Source organism: Meleagris gallopavo, chromosome 8 (genome assembly GCF_905368555.1).
Source record: "Meleagris gallopavo chromosome 8, MGAL_WU_HG_1.1, whole genome shotgun sequence".
NCBI classification, from domain to species: Eukaryota; Metazoa; Chordata; class Aves; order Galliformes; family Phasianidae; genus Meleagris; species Meleagris gallopavo.
In genome coordinates this window covers 30,458,646-30,477,964 of record NC_139411.1, presented here as the reverse complement: position 1 = coordinate 30,477,964, position 19,319 = coordinate 30,458,646, and the positions used below count along the sequence as shown (strand labels likewise).

The following is a 19,319-nucleotide window of genomic DNA, read 5'->3' as shown; positions in this document are numbered from 1 at the left end:
AATGGTGCTTAGAAGATGGCACCTGAGCCCATCCAAACATCTAGGGCAGCAGTAATACATCAATCTCTATGAAACTAGGAGCCTAGTTTTGGCTGTGTAGGTGATTTTTGAATACTTGGCTTTCCAGAAAATTTGGGTAAAACCCGAGGACTGGCCTTGCCATTCCTCAGTACCAATGGTTGGCTGAGAGAGATGTGTCTGATGGGCAACACAACTGCTGGGATCTTGAAGGGTCCCAAAAACTGTAGTACCTCTGAGAGCTTCCCACTGAAGAATACTTCCTTTCCTTCCCATATATTTCCTCTGCTAAATCAGGGAATCTCTGTTCTTCTGGCTTCTTTTTTTTTCCAATTTAAACATATTTATCTTCACATGGAGTTTTGTTTTCAAGGAGAATGCATCCTACAAAGCACTTAGGTTTAATTAAGCATAAGCCCAACAATGCCCAACAAGCCCCATAAGCTTCCTTGTTTGGAAGCAAGATGTGTCGTGCTAATAGGGAAGAGGACAGGCCTAGAATCTCTCAGCAGTTCAGACTGTGCACTGCTGGAGCAAAACAGAGCATGGTTAGTGTATGTAAAGTCACTTTGTTAAATACACTGCTGGCCCCAGCCTCATTTTATCTGTTTATTATCTTTGCTCATTTCTACTAAATTTATATTATATTTTCCTTGGAATCCGGTCTTTAAAAGACAGATTGGGTATTTATTTTTCTGTAAGTGCCTACTACGTTCCTCATAGTAGCGTATTTATCCTGCAGATCTTCCCTCTTATTAAATAAGTTCTAAACTTAGCACAGATTCTCTCAACTTTAATGCAAACCATGTGTATGGCTTCCAAGGGCTCAGCTGAGAGCTAGAGCTGGGGAATGGTGTTCTCTGATAAATACATAAACAGAAACAACAACTCATGTCAAATGGTACTGCCTATAACAACATCCACTGCTCTACTTCAATTGTGAGAGAGTGGAAAGGGAAGCCAACATGCAAAGAGGGTCAAATACAGGCTGCATAGATCGCTACCAGAGAAAAAAGTTAAAAGAAACCAGATTTTTTTTTTACAACTTGCTGAAAACTTAAATGTCACTGCCTAGCAAATTTGCAGTTAGTGTCAAAAAACAAAAGCCAAAAGCAGACGCGTGAGAAAAAGAACAGCCAAGCCTGATGCTAACAGTCTGAAATGCAAACCATGCAAACCAGTTTCATCATACACTACCTGCTGTGTTCCTTGGCTTGGCGGCATAAGGATGACTTGATTTGCATTGGGAACTTCTGACTAAAAATAAATGCATTTTAAAATTCCAGTCACTATAACAATTTTGACTAATATTAAGGGATACTTTCTCAATGAATGTTCAGCAGATTAAGTAGGTTTTAAGATGTTGTTATTACTTTCTGAGTTTCAAAAACATCCTAAGTGAAGGAGAAGAAATTCCAATTATTTATGTAGAATCATAGAAATCATAGAATCACCAGGGTTGGAAAAGACCTCTAAGGTCATCCGGTCCAACCATCCTCCTACCACCAATGCATGGAAGTGAAATTACTTGGGTTGACTTGAATGAATTCATCTTCCCGTCCCTGACTCTTAAAAAATGTTGTGACCAAACCCTGTGATAACAATACCACTTGGCCAGAACAGCCAACAGGTACAGCAGAACTCTACTTCAAATAGCTCTTTACGACAAAATTTGGCTAACTTTTAATACGGATTGTTGGAGAGGGCCCACTTTGCCATGCATGAGGTACAGTGGCTTTACTCAGACCTCAAGAGGAAGCAAAATGAACCCAAACACATTTTGCCATCTACCGTAAGATCTGGACAAAGAGGGGACGAAATGTTCTGGTATCTTAACTGCTGTTAAATTAACAAATCACAACTTTTATTCAAATGCACAGCAACATAATATCTTCTGATACAATCGTACACGGCCAACCACAGCACATGGCTTCCCTTCAGTCCAGCAATTCAAGGAGAGATGACCAAACAGCAACACACATTAACAGAGTGCCCTTCTTCTCACCTAGATATGAACTCCTGAATCAGCACACCAAGGTCACTTGTCGACAAGAAATACTGTGTGTCATAGCCCTGGGGGCACTCGGAGGCACTGCTGGCCCCCAGAGCCTCCCCCACCCTGCCCATGGCCCTAGGGCCCATTCCAGGCCAACACAGCGTGCTCCACATCAGGCCTGCACAGCCATGGGCTGACAGCCAGCACCCATCTCGGCCCATCCCCATCCCCTGGCAGGGCCCATGCCTGGGGCTGTCCCTGCTGCCCTGCTCCTGGTGCTGGGGACGGCCCTGAGCATTCCTTGGGATCCCCACAGCTCCTGACCTGCAGGCAGCAGCCACCTGCATGGTGCTGAGAGGTGATGGAGCAGTATCATCACCAAGTCGAAAAACAAACAAGCAAAAAGTTGCCCTCAATTATCACTGACTGCAATTAAATATGAGTGTATCTGGGAGCAGGAGATAAACACGAGGCAAATGGTTGGTGAAACAGATTTCTGCAAGGTTTGCTCTCTGGCAGTAAGGAAGGAAAGGCAATCATGCTGCCACACTCACCTGATTTTCCGCACTACTGTTCTCATTGCCCATTCTGATGCTGACGTCCAGTATCACAGAGCAATTAAAGAGACCACTGGAAGAAAAGAAAAAGTTCTTAGTCTTCTGTTAAAAAAATAAAACAAAAAAGCTAAAAGCTATAAATTTTGGAGGAGCATCATCTCAGTCACCCTGTCTGCTGCCCCTCCTGACCTTCAGTTTTACAGTGGTTTTAAATCACAGATTAGGGATGAGAGCTCTTTTGTAATCTCTCCCTGCTGCCTTTCCCACACTGGCTCTGCTTACGCTGACGGACACTCCCTGAAACTCAGCTTTGTTGCTCTGCTTCTGGATTATCCCATGTCATTTGAGCAGAAAGGCATTTTCCTTGCCAAACCTCCTTTGGATGGACAGCCCATATGAAAACTTTATTATGTTAACTGTATTCAAACCACTTTTCTATCCTGGAGACTCCGGACTGAGCTGCAGGCTCACTCTGCCTAGAACCACAACATTATACCTGGCTGTTCCTGTAACAGAAACAATTTCCCACACATGCCCTCAACTTTAAAAAAGAAAAAATGTATTTTTTTAAATCCTTATTGCTGAAGTCCTACCATGCTTTTCCAAGGTAATATTCTACTCACAATTTTATGACCTAAAACATATTTTCTTTACACTTGACAGGATCTGCTCACTTTAATTACTATTGGTTTTACACTGGTTCAACTCTAATTACTTAATTTCCAGAACAGTCAGCAGCAGCTCTGCAGGCAGTGCCTCCCCAGGCTCCATGCTTTTGCTGCGTTTTAAAGGCTGCTCAAAAGGAGTGCACACAACAGAGCTGCAGACATTTACTTCTTGTTGTAGACATTTCATTTTGGAGCTCAGGCATTTAAATTCGCTGCAGTCGTATCATCAGATAGGTGAATATTACACACACTCTCCCTTCAATTTTTATTTTTATTTTTCTAAAGAATGTGAGATTGGTCTGTGGCACATGTCAAGAAAACCTCCATTAAAGCCAGGCTGCCAAAGAAAGATTGCACATTGTTAGCCAAGAAAACCATATAAGCTTTTAAGGAATGTTATTACTTATTACTGCAGCACACTTTTTTTAAACTTGAAAGATTATTCTTCTTCACAGGAGGCTTGGAGGGAGAGGAGTTCAGCGTTGTGCTTGTAAGCTATGCTCTGTTTAAACTTGAGTGTCTGCAGGGGATATACCGGTGCTTGAACTTGCTCCTGTTGAAATCCCTGGGACCAGGATTGCACTTTTAGTGATTAATTAGCAGCCCTAGCTTTTATCTGCTATGACTACTGCCAAATCCTCTGCTGTTTTAAAGTAGTCCTGGAAGTACACGGAAGACCATAGGCGATATTTTCACAGTTGCTGTTCTCCAAGCAGACAGTGCTCCATCACAAAGTGTGAATGTGCAAAGCTTTTCAGGTACAGCCCAGTGAAACGCTCCAGGACAACAGGTTAAGATTATAATATTTTAAATGTGTTTTGTTATGACAGCATTCTCATCCACTGAGCAGTTAACTGAGGTTACAATGCACAGGAGGGAAACAACTTCTCCACGACAACAAGCTTCCCCCAGCAGCCACACACTTCCCTAGGAGAGAACAGACTGGCATTTCCATCCACTGACCCACCAGCTTTCCTTTTCCCAGGTCCTTTTCTGCTCCCACAGACATCATGTGGAAACTAGAAGCTCTCACAGCACTTCCCCTATGAGCACTCACAGTAAGAACAGAAGCTGGGGAAAGAAGGCAGCTCTCCAAGTCCTCATGTGTACATCAGTGTGCAATGGGATCTTATATACTGATGGAAAATGCAAATTCTACAGTTTTTCAAAATTTGTCAAGTTCTTCAATGGATTAGGCAGCATATGATATAGTGTTGCTCTATTTATTTTAAATTCACACTGGTGCATAACATGGTTTCAAGGCTTCTGCACCAATGCCACGATATTGACTGTTAATAACAACAACAAATAGAGGTTGAATTTGTCATATTCACTTGAAAGCAAAAATACTTTATTTATTGGTTTCTATTAAAGTGTTCAGGCACTAAATATAAAATTACAAAAAATGTGGCTCAAAGTTTAGCTGTTGGAAATGTCCACTAGTGTATCACATTCTGTTTACCTACTCTTTTCTCTGCTTAGAGTATGAAGTTTCACAACAACCACACAACTGCACATTAAAATTTTCTCAATAGTAAAGATAAAAATGATAAATAAGGAATGATGCATATATTCTCCATTAATCACAGAATCATAGAATCATTAAGGTTGGAAAAGACCTCCAGGATCTTCAAGTCCAACCCTCAGTGAGATAAGTGAGAATGATAACAGTGAGTGAATTGCACTACCGAGTAACAAAGATATCTCTTCAAATTACAATCTTATTTCCATCCTTTTTACATACATTGTTTTTAAAATGATTTCTCGATGCACAAGCATTGCTTATGTGAGCTTTATCATATGTATGGAATTTCAAATCAACGTTGTAAACATGCTAAAAACCCATTCATAAAATAAACATGGGTTCACCGAAAGATAATCTTTCTCATCTTTCTGTACTATCTTTTACAATTTACATGTCATTATTAAAATTCTTTTAGCACCACGTATCTCAGAAATGGCTCACTGGTACCAACTTGGACATCAGCCTACAGGGGCTTCTGTATTTATACAGCAGAAAAACCACTTCCCAGAAAATGAGAGAGAGACCATGTAGCTTCACACTTACGTTCTGGCATAACCGGGCAGTGCTGGGTGCAGCGATGCTCTCAGAGCATGTCTTCAAGCCCTTTCTCCCATCTTTACCTCATGCTTTTTCGCCTTCTTTTCCTCCTGCTTCTCCTCGGCCCAACATGAAATGTAGGCTTTCTTTCAGGGACCCACCTTCATAACCTGCTCAGCAACCAGCCTGCCTCCACCCCAGGCAAAAACCAAACGAGTTATTCCTCCTCCGCCCGGCCTCCCCCAGCTCCGCCGGGCCGCTGTGGCTCTGCCTTCCATAAATCCTCTGCTAATGGTTTTCAAATATGTCAGCCTGGAGAAAGCAGCCTTTGGTCAAAGCATATTTCACTGCTGGTGTCCCTTGGCCTATGGTAGGAGAGGTGCTTCTTGCACTGCAGTTATGCACGTGTTGCCAAGGGAAAATTAGTACTGGGGGGAATATCTGCTCTGCATTTTGTTTGTCTATTTCATGTTGCCCTTCATTTTATCTCACTACTGTTGAAAGCTCCTCTTGACAGGACAAGGGAAATTGGTTTCAAATTAGAACAGGGGAGATTTAAATTGGATATAAGGAGGAAGTGTTTTACAATAAGGGTTGTGGAGCAGTGGCACAAGCTGCCCAAAAAGACAGTGATGCCCCTTCCCTGCAGGTCAGGGGATGGGGCTCCGAGCACCTGATGGAGCTGTGGGCATCCCTGCTCATTGCAGGGTGCTGGTTGGACTAGATGGCTTTTAAATGTCCCTTCCAACTGAAATGATTCTGTGATGCTTTGAAATACCAGTTAATAGGTGCTCCTGTTCAAGTTATGCTGAAATCACTTCCAATGCAATTGTCCAGAAGGGAGGAGATGTGGCAAAAACCCTTTGAAATGTGATGTTGCAAGAAGTACTGGTTTACGGACAAGCTAATTGCTGTTATTGATGTGCACTGTCTGTTCAAGCACAGCTTCACTGAGGGGTTCTTTTCTTATCAGAAAGCTGATAAGAGAAGGCAATGCAGCAGTGTTTCAGTAGTGGTAACTCAAGAGATTAACATGTTTCTGCCTTCACCAGTGATATTTGGTAATGCACACAGCAAAGGAACAGCAAACTGTTGGGTTACCGTACCTGGAAGAGCTGCAAGGCAGCGTTACTGAGTCCAGCACACCCAATTCCTATCTGACATGAATAAGAGACAGGAATTTCATGCGGCATCTATGTGCTGGGCCTGGCATTCCTGTGGTCGTTCTCTGCCTTGGTGTACAAACATCTGGCTCGAGAGCATGAGGTATGTGAAGGGCTGGAATGAACAGCTGCCAGAGTGCCGTGCCTTTACAAGCTCGTGTTTCTTAATGAAGTCAGTGAAGCCTCCAGCACTATGATAGCACCTTAATCCACAGTTTACTGGTCAGAATTCTGCAGGTCAGAAATAAATTATTTGTATTTACTGAGCTTTTTCAGGTTTTGTGCTAAGATATATGTGGGTAGGTTTGGTGGCATGGGGCTAAGACAAAGTGCCACATAAATCTGTGCTACATCTCAGAGAGCTCAAAATGAAAAAGTCACAGACAGTCACAGTCTATAGTGAAGCTCTGGAACTAAAATACATGAAAGCAGCTGTCAGATCCCCTTTGTTCTGTTCTCCCCATCCTTTTTCACGATCCAGAAAATTGAAGTTCATCAAATTAAGGTTTTAGTATGTGCTTCCTTAGAAAACAAAATAGAGGCACAGTAATATTCATTGCCTATAGACAATACATAATGAAATGTTTTTGTTTAGGCTCTCTGCCATGAATTTAAGAACAAGGATCCTGTGGGAGCTCAGGGAAACGCAAGCCTGACAATATATCCTCACTTCTGCTAGTTGGATTATTTCCTCAGTGCAGAAACTGAGCTCATATTTGGTGCTATTCCATTTCTAAAGCTAAGGCGAGAGAATGCCACGAGGTGAGAGCGAGGCAGCTGCCCTGCAAAATGACAGTCTGGCACACATGTCGGGGAAAACAACCTTTTGGTAGACACTCATGATTTCTGGTTATGAATTTGTCTTTTTTATCAGCACGTGTGCAAGGGAGAAGCCCTCTTTCTGATGGGTGAACCTTGGGTAAGTTTGCAGAGCCACGCAGACAGCTGCTCTGCTGCCAGCAATGAGTCACGAGGGAGCGACAGACACGCTATGAGCAGCAACTGCTCCGAGCTCCGGGCCCAGAACAGCTCTGTCAGACAACACTGACATTACTTTTTGGCCTTTGACAGGGCCTCATCAGTTTTCTGACCCACTCTGGTGTCTCAGGCCCTGTCCCAACTATGCCAAGCAACCTCTACTCACTGCTGGTAGTTCCGACCTATGCAGATGCTGCTCATCTGCTCTGTACCGGTAAGAAGTCAAATCAGTTTGCATAAACCATGACTTGTGAGAGCACTCTTCATCCTCTGATGTCTCAATTTATTCTTTTTGATTCCACGACGGATGAAGATGAAGTACTCACACTGGGCTGCTTTCCTGTGATCCTTCATCCACACTTCTTTCTGCAGGGAACTCCAACTCTTTCTTGATCAAAAGAGGATCTAACCCAGGAGGACTGGAGGATTCTGAGTAGGGGAAAGCACAGCTCATTCTGAAAGGTGAGGTACGTATCTGGTTAATGAGTTAAGCACTTCAGTAAGATCCAAATAGTTTGGCATGAATTATTCTATTTAATCCTATTACATACAATATTTGGCATAATTACCAACCACACACTACTCAGACACCTCAGTTTTTTACATAGAATAAATGCTGCCTAAAGTATTTATATGGGACAGTTTAGTATGAGCTCAGTTTGCTTGATGGTAGAAGTGCTACCAAACAACACAGAGCATTTTAATGTTTCTTACTTGTAATGACGGATGTGACACACCAAGCAATAAAAGACGGCTGGAGCACTGAGCATGAAGTCATGCACCAGCTGTTCTTGCAAGTAGGAGGAAAGAAAAGGGGAGTGCTCAGAATTTTACTCTTCTCCGATCTTGATATCACTACTATAAAATAATTTGTATTTTCTGCATATCAGAATAAAATTGTAGAGACTTCTGAGACTGACTGATGTCCTTCAGCCCTCGTTTCCTGCCCAGTTCTAGAAGTGCAACCATCACGATGTGGGAGGGAAATCATAATCCGATCACGACAGCTGGTGAACACGTAACGATTGAAAAGTGCACAACTTGGTGCTGCTTAGCAACATCAGCAGCTGGATCCGCTGTAAAATCGTGCTGCTGCTTGGCAACAAAATGCTGAGCTGACCTTTCGTGAGACTTGTGAAACGGCGTTTTGCTGCTCGCCTCCCAGAAAGAATCAGAACTCACTGGACTGCATGCTCAGGTAGAAGGTGGCTCTGTGGGTCCAGCTCTGCAGCCTGGGCTGCTGGGCAGTGCGTGGTGTGCAAGTGTGCAGGAGGAGGAACAGGGAGACTCTGAGCACCTGCTATGATTTTTATTTTTTTTTAACAAATTAAGAAAGTTGAAAACTACTCTTCCTATTTGTAGCTAATTGCCGGCAGTATAAGAACTTGGAATGGAAAAAATCTGATCTACGGCACTTCACCATCGCTTCCCATCCGGCTGTCCAGACTAGCAATACTTTTAAGCAGAAGTATTTCTAATTAGAAGTACTTCAGAACATTCCCACGCCATGGGTGTCAGTGCAGCAGGGATCTGCCTGGGGCAGCAGCGGTGGTCAGGCTGCAGAGAGGGAGGGAAAGTATTGTGCTATGGTGTGAAAGCTGCAAAAGATATTGTGATCCAAAATGTTTTTGATGGGATTCAAGGTAGAAAAGTGTAATTCATGCTCAGGGCTGTGAAGCAGTGTTAAGGTGGCAGTGACAGTTTTATAAAGTGTCATTAGGAAGGTGTCATTGGGCATAGCACCCCTCCCTAAGCAGCATGGAGATGATAATTAATTTTATTTACATTCTACCCAAGAACATTTCTTTCATGCTGAAAATAAGCCTTTCATTTCGGCTCTTAACTAAAAGTATTTGGCACAATTTGAGAATCCAAAAAATTTAGTCTAAACATCGGAGCACTTCTCTCTCCAAACCACACTTATAACAGCATTTTTCTTTTTTACCAGGTTCCATGCACAGAACTGAAGGCAGTGAGAAGGCTGTTGGAGCTGGGGAAATGCAGCCCTGCACTGTAGCACTGACTCTCCAACTGTCCACAGCCAGTTCTGGGCACGGAGAGGAGGACAAGGACCTCTCAGGTAGGTTCCCAATGCCACAGTGCCACAAGGCAGTGAACAAGGAGCTGCTCTACATCTCACCTGCTGGTTCCGTGCCTATCGTCACACAGGGCTGCAAGTGATTTCCTTGTTATTACTGCCTGCCTTTTGTAAACAGCCAATTATGATTGATGACAAATATCTCACTCATATTTAATCACGAGACACGCATGACTGTGTAACCCAGGTCCATAGCCAACTTGGCAGAGCGCACGTTTGTTTTTGCACTCTAATGCACTGTCATTCACTCAAAGGGAAGGATGCGTGCTCCTAAACCTCAAAGATGAGGCAGAGAAACATTCCTCTGACTTGGAGTGAATTCTGGAAGGAGTGTTGGCACCTCTGAGCGAAGGACACATTTTTGGAAGCACTGACAGATGGTTGTCCTGCTGCAGGGCCCAGGCACAGAGCTGGGGTGGTGGTACACAGCTCAGAGACAAAAATCCACATTATTCTCATTCAAGATGTGCTGTGGTTTATCAGTCATGAGAACAAGCTATGAAAACAAGTCTCTTGGGAGACTGGTATGTCAAGATAATTTGTTAATAGCACGTCCTGGGCTTGGTTTCAGACTCTCGTCCAAGCAAGTGCACCAGGTCATGGCAGGGCTAATGCTGGGAACTGAGTCACTGGCCTCTGAAATCTTGCACTCAAGATAGTGTTGGGAAAGCCATGTGTCACTGTTTACAAATAGGCTGAAAGCAGCTGAAAAAAAAAAATATTTACTTTGTAATGAAACTTGTGGAGTAACACCAACCTTCTGTTCTGTGAATATTGTTACGTTTACATAAGCACAATGCTTGCAGGTGGGTAGGATTGGTGATGGAAGTTCTTTACTGATTTACAAAGCAGGGTGACAATGACAATACTTTGCAAAGGGGAAACTGAGGCACAGAGGGGTTGAGTAATCAAGGCATCAATATGTTGTGTAATCTTGGACTGGGCTTGAAACCAGGGCTAGTGTTCAGCACTCAAAACAATGTGCATGGACTGCTTTAGGGACTTTTCTCAATGATGTTACGTTGATTTAACCTTGCACAGAAAGACCCCATTGCATTTCAAGGCTACAGGAGCTAAATACTTCCTTTAGGCTCATTTGTAAGTGCCAGCCAAGAACGTTTTTCTGCACAGCAATGCCACAGAGGTATCATTAAAGATATCACAAACAAATAAACATATAAAGCAGTAAGGCTGAAATCCATTTGACATGCTAAAGATAATAACAGCATAATAATGAGCCCTTCCTTATTGGCATTACAACTCTTCCATCATCTTCATAACGTTTTTTAAATGAATGTAATGAGTGGAGGCTTAAGGTGAATGTCAATTATATACCCATTTTTCCCCTTGACTCTGTTGACTCAACTAAGCAGGCAGGCAAAACAAGACAATGAGGTCAGTAAGAGACAGTGTCCAAATTCTGTATGATGATTAAGATGATCTGGTGACAGCAAATGGTGCCAAAGATGCATTTACTCTAAACTGGAGCTCTTGATGTTTGCTCCTGTGGTTGTGTCTTTTTTAAGAGATGATCTAATGGTGGGAAGCTGTCCTAGCAATCCTGGGGTGTTGGTGGAGATAAAGATAACTAAGCTGCTCGCTGTTGTTACAGATGGCACAACTCTTCATCCTTTTGACAGACATAAACCTAATCAGCTTCTCCTAACGACAGATTTAAACTCATATAACGTATTGCCTCGTCCAGCTGGGCCTACACTATTTATACTCATGTTATCATTTTCCAATAATACAAACAATATCCAGTTTCAGAATTTCGCTCTTCATTTACAGGTGTATTTTCTGCATTAGTGTTTCCCCATCGTTAGCAAATACTCAGGGCTCAGGCTTTGCAGGGTTTTACCTCAGTCTTGCTTTTCATTTGGGGGGGTTCCCTGGAGACCAGGCTCAGAAAATAACTGTTGTTACGTGTAACAAGGTGCTGAATTTACATTTTACATTTTTATGCAAAGATTGTAATACCGAATATAAAACTGGGAAGAAAATCTTCAGAAATCATCTGTGATACTGGCTTTCTGAGCCTGGAAACAGCCTAGTTCAAGATGTCAATTCCCCATTTAATCTCAATAAGATTTTAACACCAAAATCTAATTATGCATTTCGAATATCAGCTGTAGTTATTTTGGTTTTGGTCATTATGACAGATGGAACTTGACAGATGAACAGATGAAACTTGATTCCACAGTTGCTTTCTATTTATTTGCTATTTATCTATTTGTCATTGAGCTGTTCTTTCAGCCCTGGGAAAATTAAAGAAGGCAGTAAAGAGAATGGAAATAAGTAACATTGGTCCAGCTTTCCTCCAACTGCACTTACAATGTACGCAACCAGCTCTGTCACTTCAGACCAGTGACTGGAGTCATATTTGGATGTGGACTCCAAAGAGAAAATGATAATTCTCCCATTCACAACAGCTGTTTTTAATGAATTACAAAGCACTTGGAAATACCACTAAATGAAAAAATAACAACACCTCTAGTCCTAGCATGAAACCATGATCATCTCTTGTACCCAAAGAGTGGATAGTAGCTGTATTTTAAGTCAATGCAGTGAGCACAAAATAAGGCTCACAGCTGTTTGTCCAGTTTAAAGGTCATATAAGGTTGGAGGATATGCAATACCACCCTCTGTAGCTAATGGGATAAACTGAAGTTGTATCCAGATGTGATTATTCCTTTCTTGTGTGATCAAACACACATATACTGGAATTCGCCAAGTATGGTGAAGGAATAGCATTATTTCTGAGAAGTGCAAGAGCATGTAGATTGACCCAAAACTCTTCAGTCTTTAGATATGTAAGAACAGAACTTGCCATGGAAAGATATTATGAGACTGTAGAATACATTAAGGCAAAAGGCTTAAGCAGCATTTCCAAAACTCTTGAAACACTGAAATAATGCTGGGCCTAAATATAATGTGCATAACAACAAAGAAATGTTAAGGCTAGTTTATTACAGTGCAAGAATGTCATCTTTAGTAAAAATATGTCAATGCTCCATGCTCCCGATGCACATCACCTTTGATGAGAGCACTGAATGAAAAGCCCATCACAGAAACTGAAAAAAGACTTGAGGTAGCTCATGAATTTATACGTCCCCCATCTCACTGCATCGTGCAGAGATTTTCATATGGGTTCCATAAAATTGTGCAGCACTCCAAATTTGGGTCTAAAAGCAGCTTTTTCTCATAAAGAAAGTGGTTAAGTGTAATTTTCAGTTTACAGATGGAAGTGGCATGGAAACTGTGAGTAATAGACAATGCAACAAGTAGGCATGCAGCTTACTCCAACAGCTAGTAGCAATTACTGTAGTTTCAGTTCAATATGCTGCATATGTAGCACACACAAAGAAATATAAAAAAAACCCTCAAATCATGGTAATCTAATCAAAAGCTTTTTCTGAGGATGAAAAATAGGACAACAGCTCACACTATCCTGGGATAATAATAACAGAAGTGAAAGACAGCTATGTATAATACATCACACACATAGTGTTAGAGAATTCATAATCTGTACCAAGCAAAACCAAAATGAAGCTCATTAAAATCTAGGCATGCAAGGTCTATAACTGCAGATTTATTAAGCTGTGCTTTGACAATTAGGATTTTGATACTTGTGAGCTGCTGCTTTGTACTTTTCTTCTCTTTCTGCAGTAGTCTGCTTCTGGGTGCAGCAAGGAGGTGCTCATAATGCAAGAGTTTGATAGTATCAAAGATCAGTTGTGCTCCAGGAGACCTACACATATCTCTGCCTCTTTGAGAGGGTGAGAGAAAAGCTGACATTGAACCTTAAGAGCACGAGGTGGTGCTACTTGACTGACAGCTCAACAGAGTCACAGAAAATAGGGCTAAGGAGGTGTATATCTCTCCCCAGTTGTTTATTTATTTTTTTTTCCAGGTTTTATAGAAGAAACATATTTTGGGAATGGGAGAAAATGTCCCTAAGCTATCTTTCCTGAAGATCTGCTTAGCAAATCCTTGTCACTTGGCCTAATTTGGGCACTTCAGTCACATCTATTCTGCATGTATATAACACGCTGCTATTGCATTGCCTCCTTCCTAAAGATTCCTGTTTTCCTTTGTTATCACTAAAGAGATTATCTTGCTTTCTTAATTACATTTACTCTGGTTTTATCTCTTTCTAAAACACTTCTGTTGCAAATACAGCAACTGCTCACAGCCAAAAGAATTATTAGCATGACACCTATCTCACTGTGGTTGGATAGCTAGAAAAAGTTTTTATGCTATACACCCAGCCTGCATGAATCAAGAGAATCTTTTCTGATTACTTACATTCAGAAAAGCAGATTTCATTTAGATAAATTAAATCATTCTTACCTTTCACTCATGCAGACAGACTTTATTGCTAGGAGTCCTGTACAATTCCCCACAGCACACCGCTGCTCTGAATATGAAGCAAACAAACACAGCCTGATCCATTTGCAAGGACTCAGAGTGGCTGAGCCTTGCTTTGCCCAAGCACCACGGGTGCTAGCTGGATCATATGCTTACTGTGAAACCAGAGAACTAAATGAGTCTGTCAAGTCCTAACTAGCATTTTATGACAAATTTATTTTGGCAAGAATGTATAGTGCAGTATTGTGTCAGACTTGCTGAGCCTTGTATATTCTGTATCTGTCTTGATGGCTGACGTATTTTCACAGCATCCCATGTACAAGAGCCTCTAATGGAAAACAACACAAATTAACTCAAACTTTGTTTCACCGTGTGATCTTTGGAAGCCCGTAGTTAGAAAGGATTGTGTCAAGAAAAACGACAATCTGTGAAGTCTTTACTCTGACACCGGCTGACAGCAGTGCAACTCTTCAGTCATTAGTTGTGGTGGTTGAACGTAGAATCAATTGAATTTAATCTCTTTAGTTGGTTTTAAGCTTAGAGCAGGGACACGAGACAAAAGTTCACTCTCTTCAGTTCTGGAGTCGAGGGGCTTCTATATGTTTATTCCACTGGCATCACAAAACACAAAAGCTGGTCTGACAGTTTTCTGAGGTGACTCCACTTCCCCATCTCTCCTGAGAATGGTCAGCTGTCAGTAGGAAAGCTTGCTTTCACCTTCCTCGTGGGAAGAAGCAGCACAACACTGATTAAAAGCTGCCCAGAACTACAGGGCAGTCATTCTCTAAAACTGCCATAAAAGATGAGAGGTGTAAGAGGATTTTAAAGAAACCTCTAGTGACAAGAGGAATATCCTTGATATTCTTCATAAATACCATCCTCCTTCCTTCCCTCCAGATGAATGGAAGCTGGAAATGAATGTAGGGAGCCCACCTCAATCTGGAGGTTGTTCTAGGGTCTGAACTTCCACAGAGATGCCTCTTGCTCCCTCTGCCATCCCCACCATCTGTAAGATCTCCAAACGATTGCTTCTCTTTCTATTCCTGTTCTGCTCGCTCTACATCATGCAACACAAACTAACCTTCAATTTACAATATAAGTTGATTTTTTATAAGGGAGAAATGGTCTGCAGGCACGTTCTGTAAGTGTGAAGTACACTGCTGGACCTGGAGACATTTGTGTCACTTTTTTTTCTTTTCTTTTATAGGCTGACAAGCTGCCTTTGGACAGGTGTCCTTCTAACCTGTCCCACAAACCAGTGCCTAGGTGACAATTCAAGCTCAGCCAGTCACTGACAACTTGCTTTACTGATAAATGACCAAGCTATCAGATAACATAGACCGGCTAAGTCCTTTTTCCTGAATGAGGTTGACTTAAATTTCTTGCCACAGCCTTCTTTGGGACTGTCTAAATGTTTGCTTGATGAAAAATGCTAACTAGCTGATTTGGGAGCACGTGCAAACTGATTACTTGTCCACAGAGCTGAGCACCCACAACTGTCATTGTCACAGATCTCTGTTTCAAAGATGGAAAAATGCATGCATGTAGATGTAGATGCAGATTCCAATGCAAATGTGGAGGGCAGGGTAAGGGAAACTAAGACAACAAGGCTTAGCTTTTCTGTCCATGGGCCCATCTGACCCTCTGGCCAACTACCAGCCCTTCTACCAAAACATAATGGCAATATAAACCCTGTTTATTAGAAAAATGCAGAAATAATTGAAGTCGCTCTGGCCTTAAGTGTTAGCAACATGTTTCAATATAATAACACAATGATAAAATCCTTGTTAGTCTCAAACTAATGAAGTACTATTTTAATCTTAGTCCTCTTAGCAGGAAAGGCTAGAAGTGTCTTTAGATACCTGAAGATCTACAAGAAAGAGGTCTGGGTCACCAGAGGTGATTTTCCATCTATAGGTGTGGATGATGGTCAGCTCTCACTTAGGAGCATGGTTAAACATCTGCATAATCTTTCTAGAGAATAGCCAGCTAATTTTATCTCTGAAATTCTGCGTATGAAACACATTCTTGTCGTTACATGGCAACGTAAAATCAACAAGCAATCCTTTCTGAAACAAATCCTTAGAACTATTTCTGAAAAAAAAAAAAAAGAACCATGGAAGAGTGCCATATTAAAAAACTCCAGCATTTGCAAATAGCGATTACAGTCCGTAATGTTGCAGCATGTTTTTAAAATAGCTGTTTTAGGACATGCATGCTAATATCAGTCTGTTGGTCTTAGAAAGATACTATTAAATAGTCATCATCCTGTCGTCTACATTATAGGTTATGTGGATTGTAAAACAAGTTATACGAGAGATCATGAAACTATAGAACCTCAAAGGAACCACTGTGTTTTTTCTGGTAAGCAGAACAGTTTCTTTTACTTACAAGACACTCCTCTCACCTTTTAGTAATGTCTAAAGCATAATTAGCAAACTGCTTTGAGTCTAGACATTTTTAACTTTAAAGAACTAATAAAATATTACTTACCAGTTTTCCTCTAGACTAAAAATGAAAATACACCATTCAATTTACCACTGATTTTTATAACCTTCTGCACTCCTTCTCTCCTAGCTGGTGTATGGATCCCCTTTCTCCGTGGATCACATGAAAGTGTTCTATTAATGTGAATTGGCTTATGTTTGAGAACACTATGCTGGAGAGCTATGAAGTGTAAGGAATCTGACCCAGGGATCTGCAGGGCTGTGACACATCAGTTCTTTACAGGAATTCTCAGTTGCTGGTTGAGAATAACACAAGATAGGTCCGGTACACGGCGTGCAGTCTGCTGTCATTGTTGATGTTAGTAAACCTTCTGCCTAAGGCAGTGAGACAAGTTCTGTGATACAGCACCGTAACTGGAATTTTCCCCTCTGGCAGTCACTCCAGAACTGTAAGTACCAAGTGTCAGGCTGCCTCTCCACCCATCTAACTCAGTAAGTTGGGAAAACTATTCACCACTAAAGCACACAAAGCCACAGCATGGCTGGAAGCAATAGCTGCATCAAGAAAAACACTGCAAGTCAGCACTGCTCTGCATATTTCCTGAGGAATGCTTCGCTGGAGTTCAGAACAAACATTCGAGGTCTGGGATTGCTACGAGAGTACCTGGCAGAAGAAAAGTCTCCTACCACCATTCCGTTCTAAACCTCTTTGCCAGTGTTTAGTCTTCTCTGATCCACACACTTGGCAAAGAGGGAAAGCAGCCCGTCTCTTCCCACTGCGGATAAGATGGATCTCTCAGCCCTTGTCTGAATGCAGTAGTTGAAGACAGACGCACAACTGGGTTTTCTTTTGCTCCAGAGGGAGTAAGCCTGACCTATTTTACACACAATTGGAACATTACCTTCGTGATTCTTTTAGGAAAAATACACGCCGCTGCAGTATAGATGACTTAACTATAAAATCCCATACCAGGGGTGGGAGAGAAAAGAAAGGAAACCCACACCAAACACCAAAATGGCTTTAAGTAGAACATATCTTCTGTTCCATTCCTCTGAAAGATCCTCCCTTGGAATATTTCAGACAGGAAAAAGTTGTTCCTTTCTTCATAGATTAAGTTACATGCCTTTAACCACATGTAATAAAAACATAATGAATTCAGTGCAACATGTGAAGAAATGACTGAATTGTTAGCATAAAGCCAATCACAGAAGCACTTAGGTTTAACATCACTGTTTGCATAGTGTTGGCCACGTCTGAAAGGTGATAACTGCCAGAGACTGCCATAAGGAAAAGGGAATTCCTATGGATTTTCTGAAGAAGAGAGAAGTTACTGCCATATCAGAAGTTCAGTGTCCAAATAACTGCATACAGTTATGCACAGTGTTGTGGTCACAACTCCAGAGAGCACTAACTGCCTTTTCATCGTTGTTGCTGCAAAAACACGCTCTTCATTTGATTTTAATTCCTTCATTTCTCCGTTAGAAAGGCATTGGCCAGACCACCAAGGCAGCAGCAGTCTGGCTATTCTCCACTCTGATGCATCATTGATGTATGTATGTGTTTCTTGATCCTGCTTTCAAAGTTCTGTTTTGCATTTTTTTCTTTTTAAATAAATTACTCTGAGTATAATGAGAAAGTGGAAAGCATTGGGCATTTTAGTCTGTGCCAAGCAAAACTCTCACATGTTAATGGAGCAACACTGTGTCAGTCTTTCACTTAAAGAAACCTTCCAAATCAATGAAGAGTTCCCGATGCCAAAAAAGGTTTCATCCTGTCTGCTTTCTCCCCGACATCACAGCAGGTTGGGTCCCACATGTTTTGCAGAGTTCTATTAATAATTGTTCCTCTGAAAATACCTTCTTGCACTGGCACCACGTATGCTGTGATTTGATGGGCTGTAACCTAACCCACTGTGCTGGAAGGATATCTGGTGCCAGATTTTTACCTCCCATAGGATTATCTATAAAAATCTCCTGCAAGAACCTTGTGTATAAATGTATAATGCACAAATGCACTTCTACATTAATAAAATTCTTTTTATTATTATTATTTTTTTAAGTTAGCCACACTCATTTAATCAAAGTCCCTTCACCTGTATTTGCTTGCAGAGCTGGCAGCTGAATGGCAAGTATCTCAGACATTGCATTTCTCATGCTTTCAATTAGTCTAGCACCTGTTATGTTTATTATCTTTATTTCAGGAATAATTATCGCTGTGCAAGTGGTCTTATGTTGCAATTTTGTTAGATAATAATGAATCGCTTGCTTTTTCTCTTCATCCTGAACAGCAGCACTTATTTTGGAGTATTTAATGCGAGAAATTTGGGAAATGCAAGAAAATTGATGCTTTGCCATATGCAACATCACTAGGCAGTGACTGCTGTCTCAATGTAAGATGTGTCTTTTTCCATTAAAGCAAGCAGATTGTAGAGCTCGACCTACCCAAGACACACAGTTAACACCGCTGGTAATTAAGTTCTCAGCACCATAAGAAATAGCATCATCTCTCTTTATTTGATGTCAGTAGGGACTGGTTTGAGCTGCTTGTGAAACACAGCATCTGTCTGAGCTTCTGTGTGTGGTGAGTTACACAAAACACGTGCTGCTAAGAATGAGAATTCAATTGGAGACTGTAGCTGAGTTCCACCTGCTAGATAACCAGCGCTGGCACAGTGGCTCTGTGGCACTCTCCAGTCATGAGACAACACACTGAGCTCGTGCTGCCTGACACTTCCACCCCCGAAACCCTGTCCTTTGGAAATGCTGTACCTTTACGCTCAGTGCTCACACATTTGGTTCCTCCAGGTGAGCCAGCAGGAGGAATGTGGCAGTAAATGCTGAAAGTCTTTCGTATCGCACATTATTCTTGTTAGAAGCAAGTTGTTATGCTGCACAATGCTTGCTAGGCTCTTATTATGCTTTTTAGTGCTGAATTTTTAATGTGTTGCCTCGTTCAGAACG

The 19,319-nt window shown here is 41.6% G+C and overlaps 2 protein-coding genes across 11 annotated transcripts in view; one reads left to right on the top strand and one right to left on the bottom strand.

Moving 5' to 3' along the window:
• TACC2 (transforming acidic coiled-coil containing protein 2) overlaps positions 1–16,541 on the bottom strand; it is a 114,734-nt gene extending 98,193 nt beyond the window's left edge. For 4 of the 10 annotated variants that reach the window (XM_085229455.1, XM_085229460.1, XM_085229457.1 and 1 more), the window contains exons 1-3: positions 7,769–7,839; positions 2,569–2,644; positions 1,216–1,275 (exon numbers count right to left, since the gene is read on the bottom strand). In XM_085229455.1, coding sequence (XP_085085581.1) covers positions 1,216–1,275; positions 2,569–2,601 — 93 coding nt within the window. In that variant the 5' untranslated portion in view covers positions 2,602–2,644; positions 7,769–7,839. Of the gene's footprint in view, positions 1–1,215; positions 1,276–2,568; positions 2,645–7,768; positions 7,898–16,404 lie in introns of those variants that run through there. The other 6 variants (XM_019617894.3, XM_031554539.2, XM_085229456.1 and 3 more) reach the window with 5 other exon arrangements.
• Positions 8,734–18,408, top strand: LOC116216906 (uncharacterized). Its single transcript, XM_085229468.1, has 4 exons — positions 8,734–9,085; positions 9,391–9,522; positions 16,198–16,275; positions 16,489–18,408. Exons 1-4 carry the CDS (start codon positions 8,950–8,952, stop codon positions 16,542–16,544), a joined length of 402 nt encoding a protein of 133 aa, XP_085085594.1. The 5' UTR covers positions 8,734–8,949; the 3' UTR covers positions 16,545–18,408.
• The last annotated feature ends 911 nt before the right edge of the window (positions 18,409–19,319 follow it).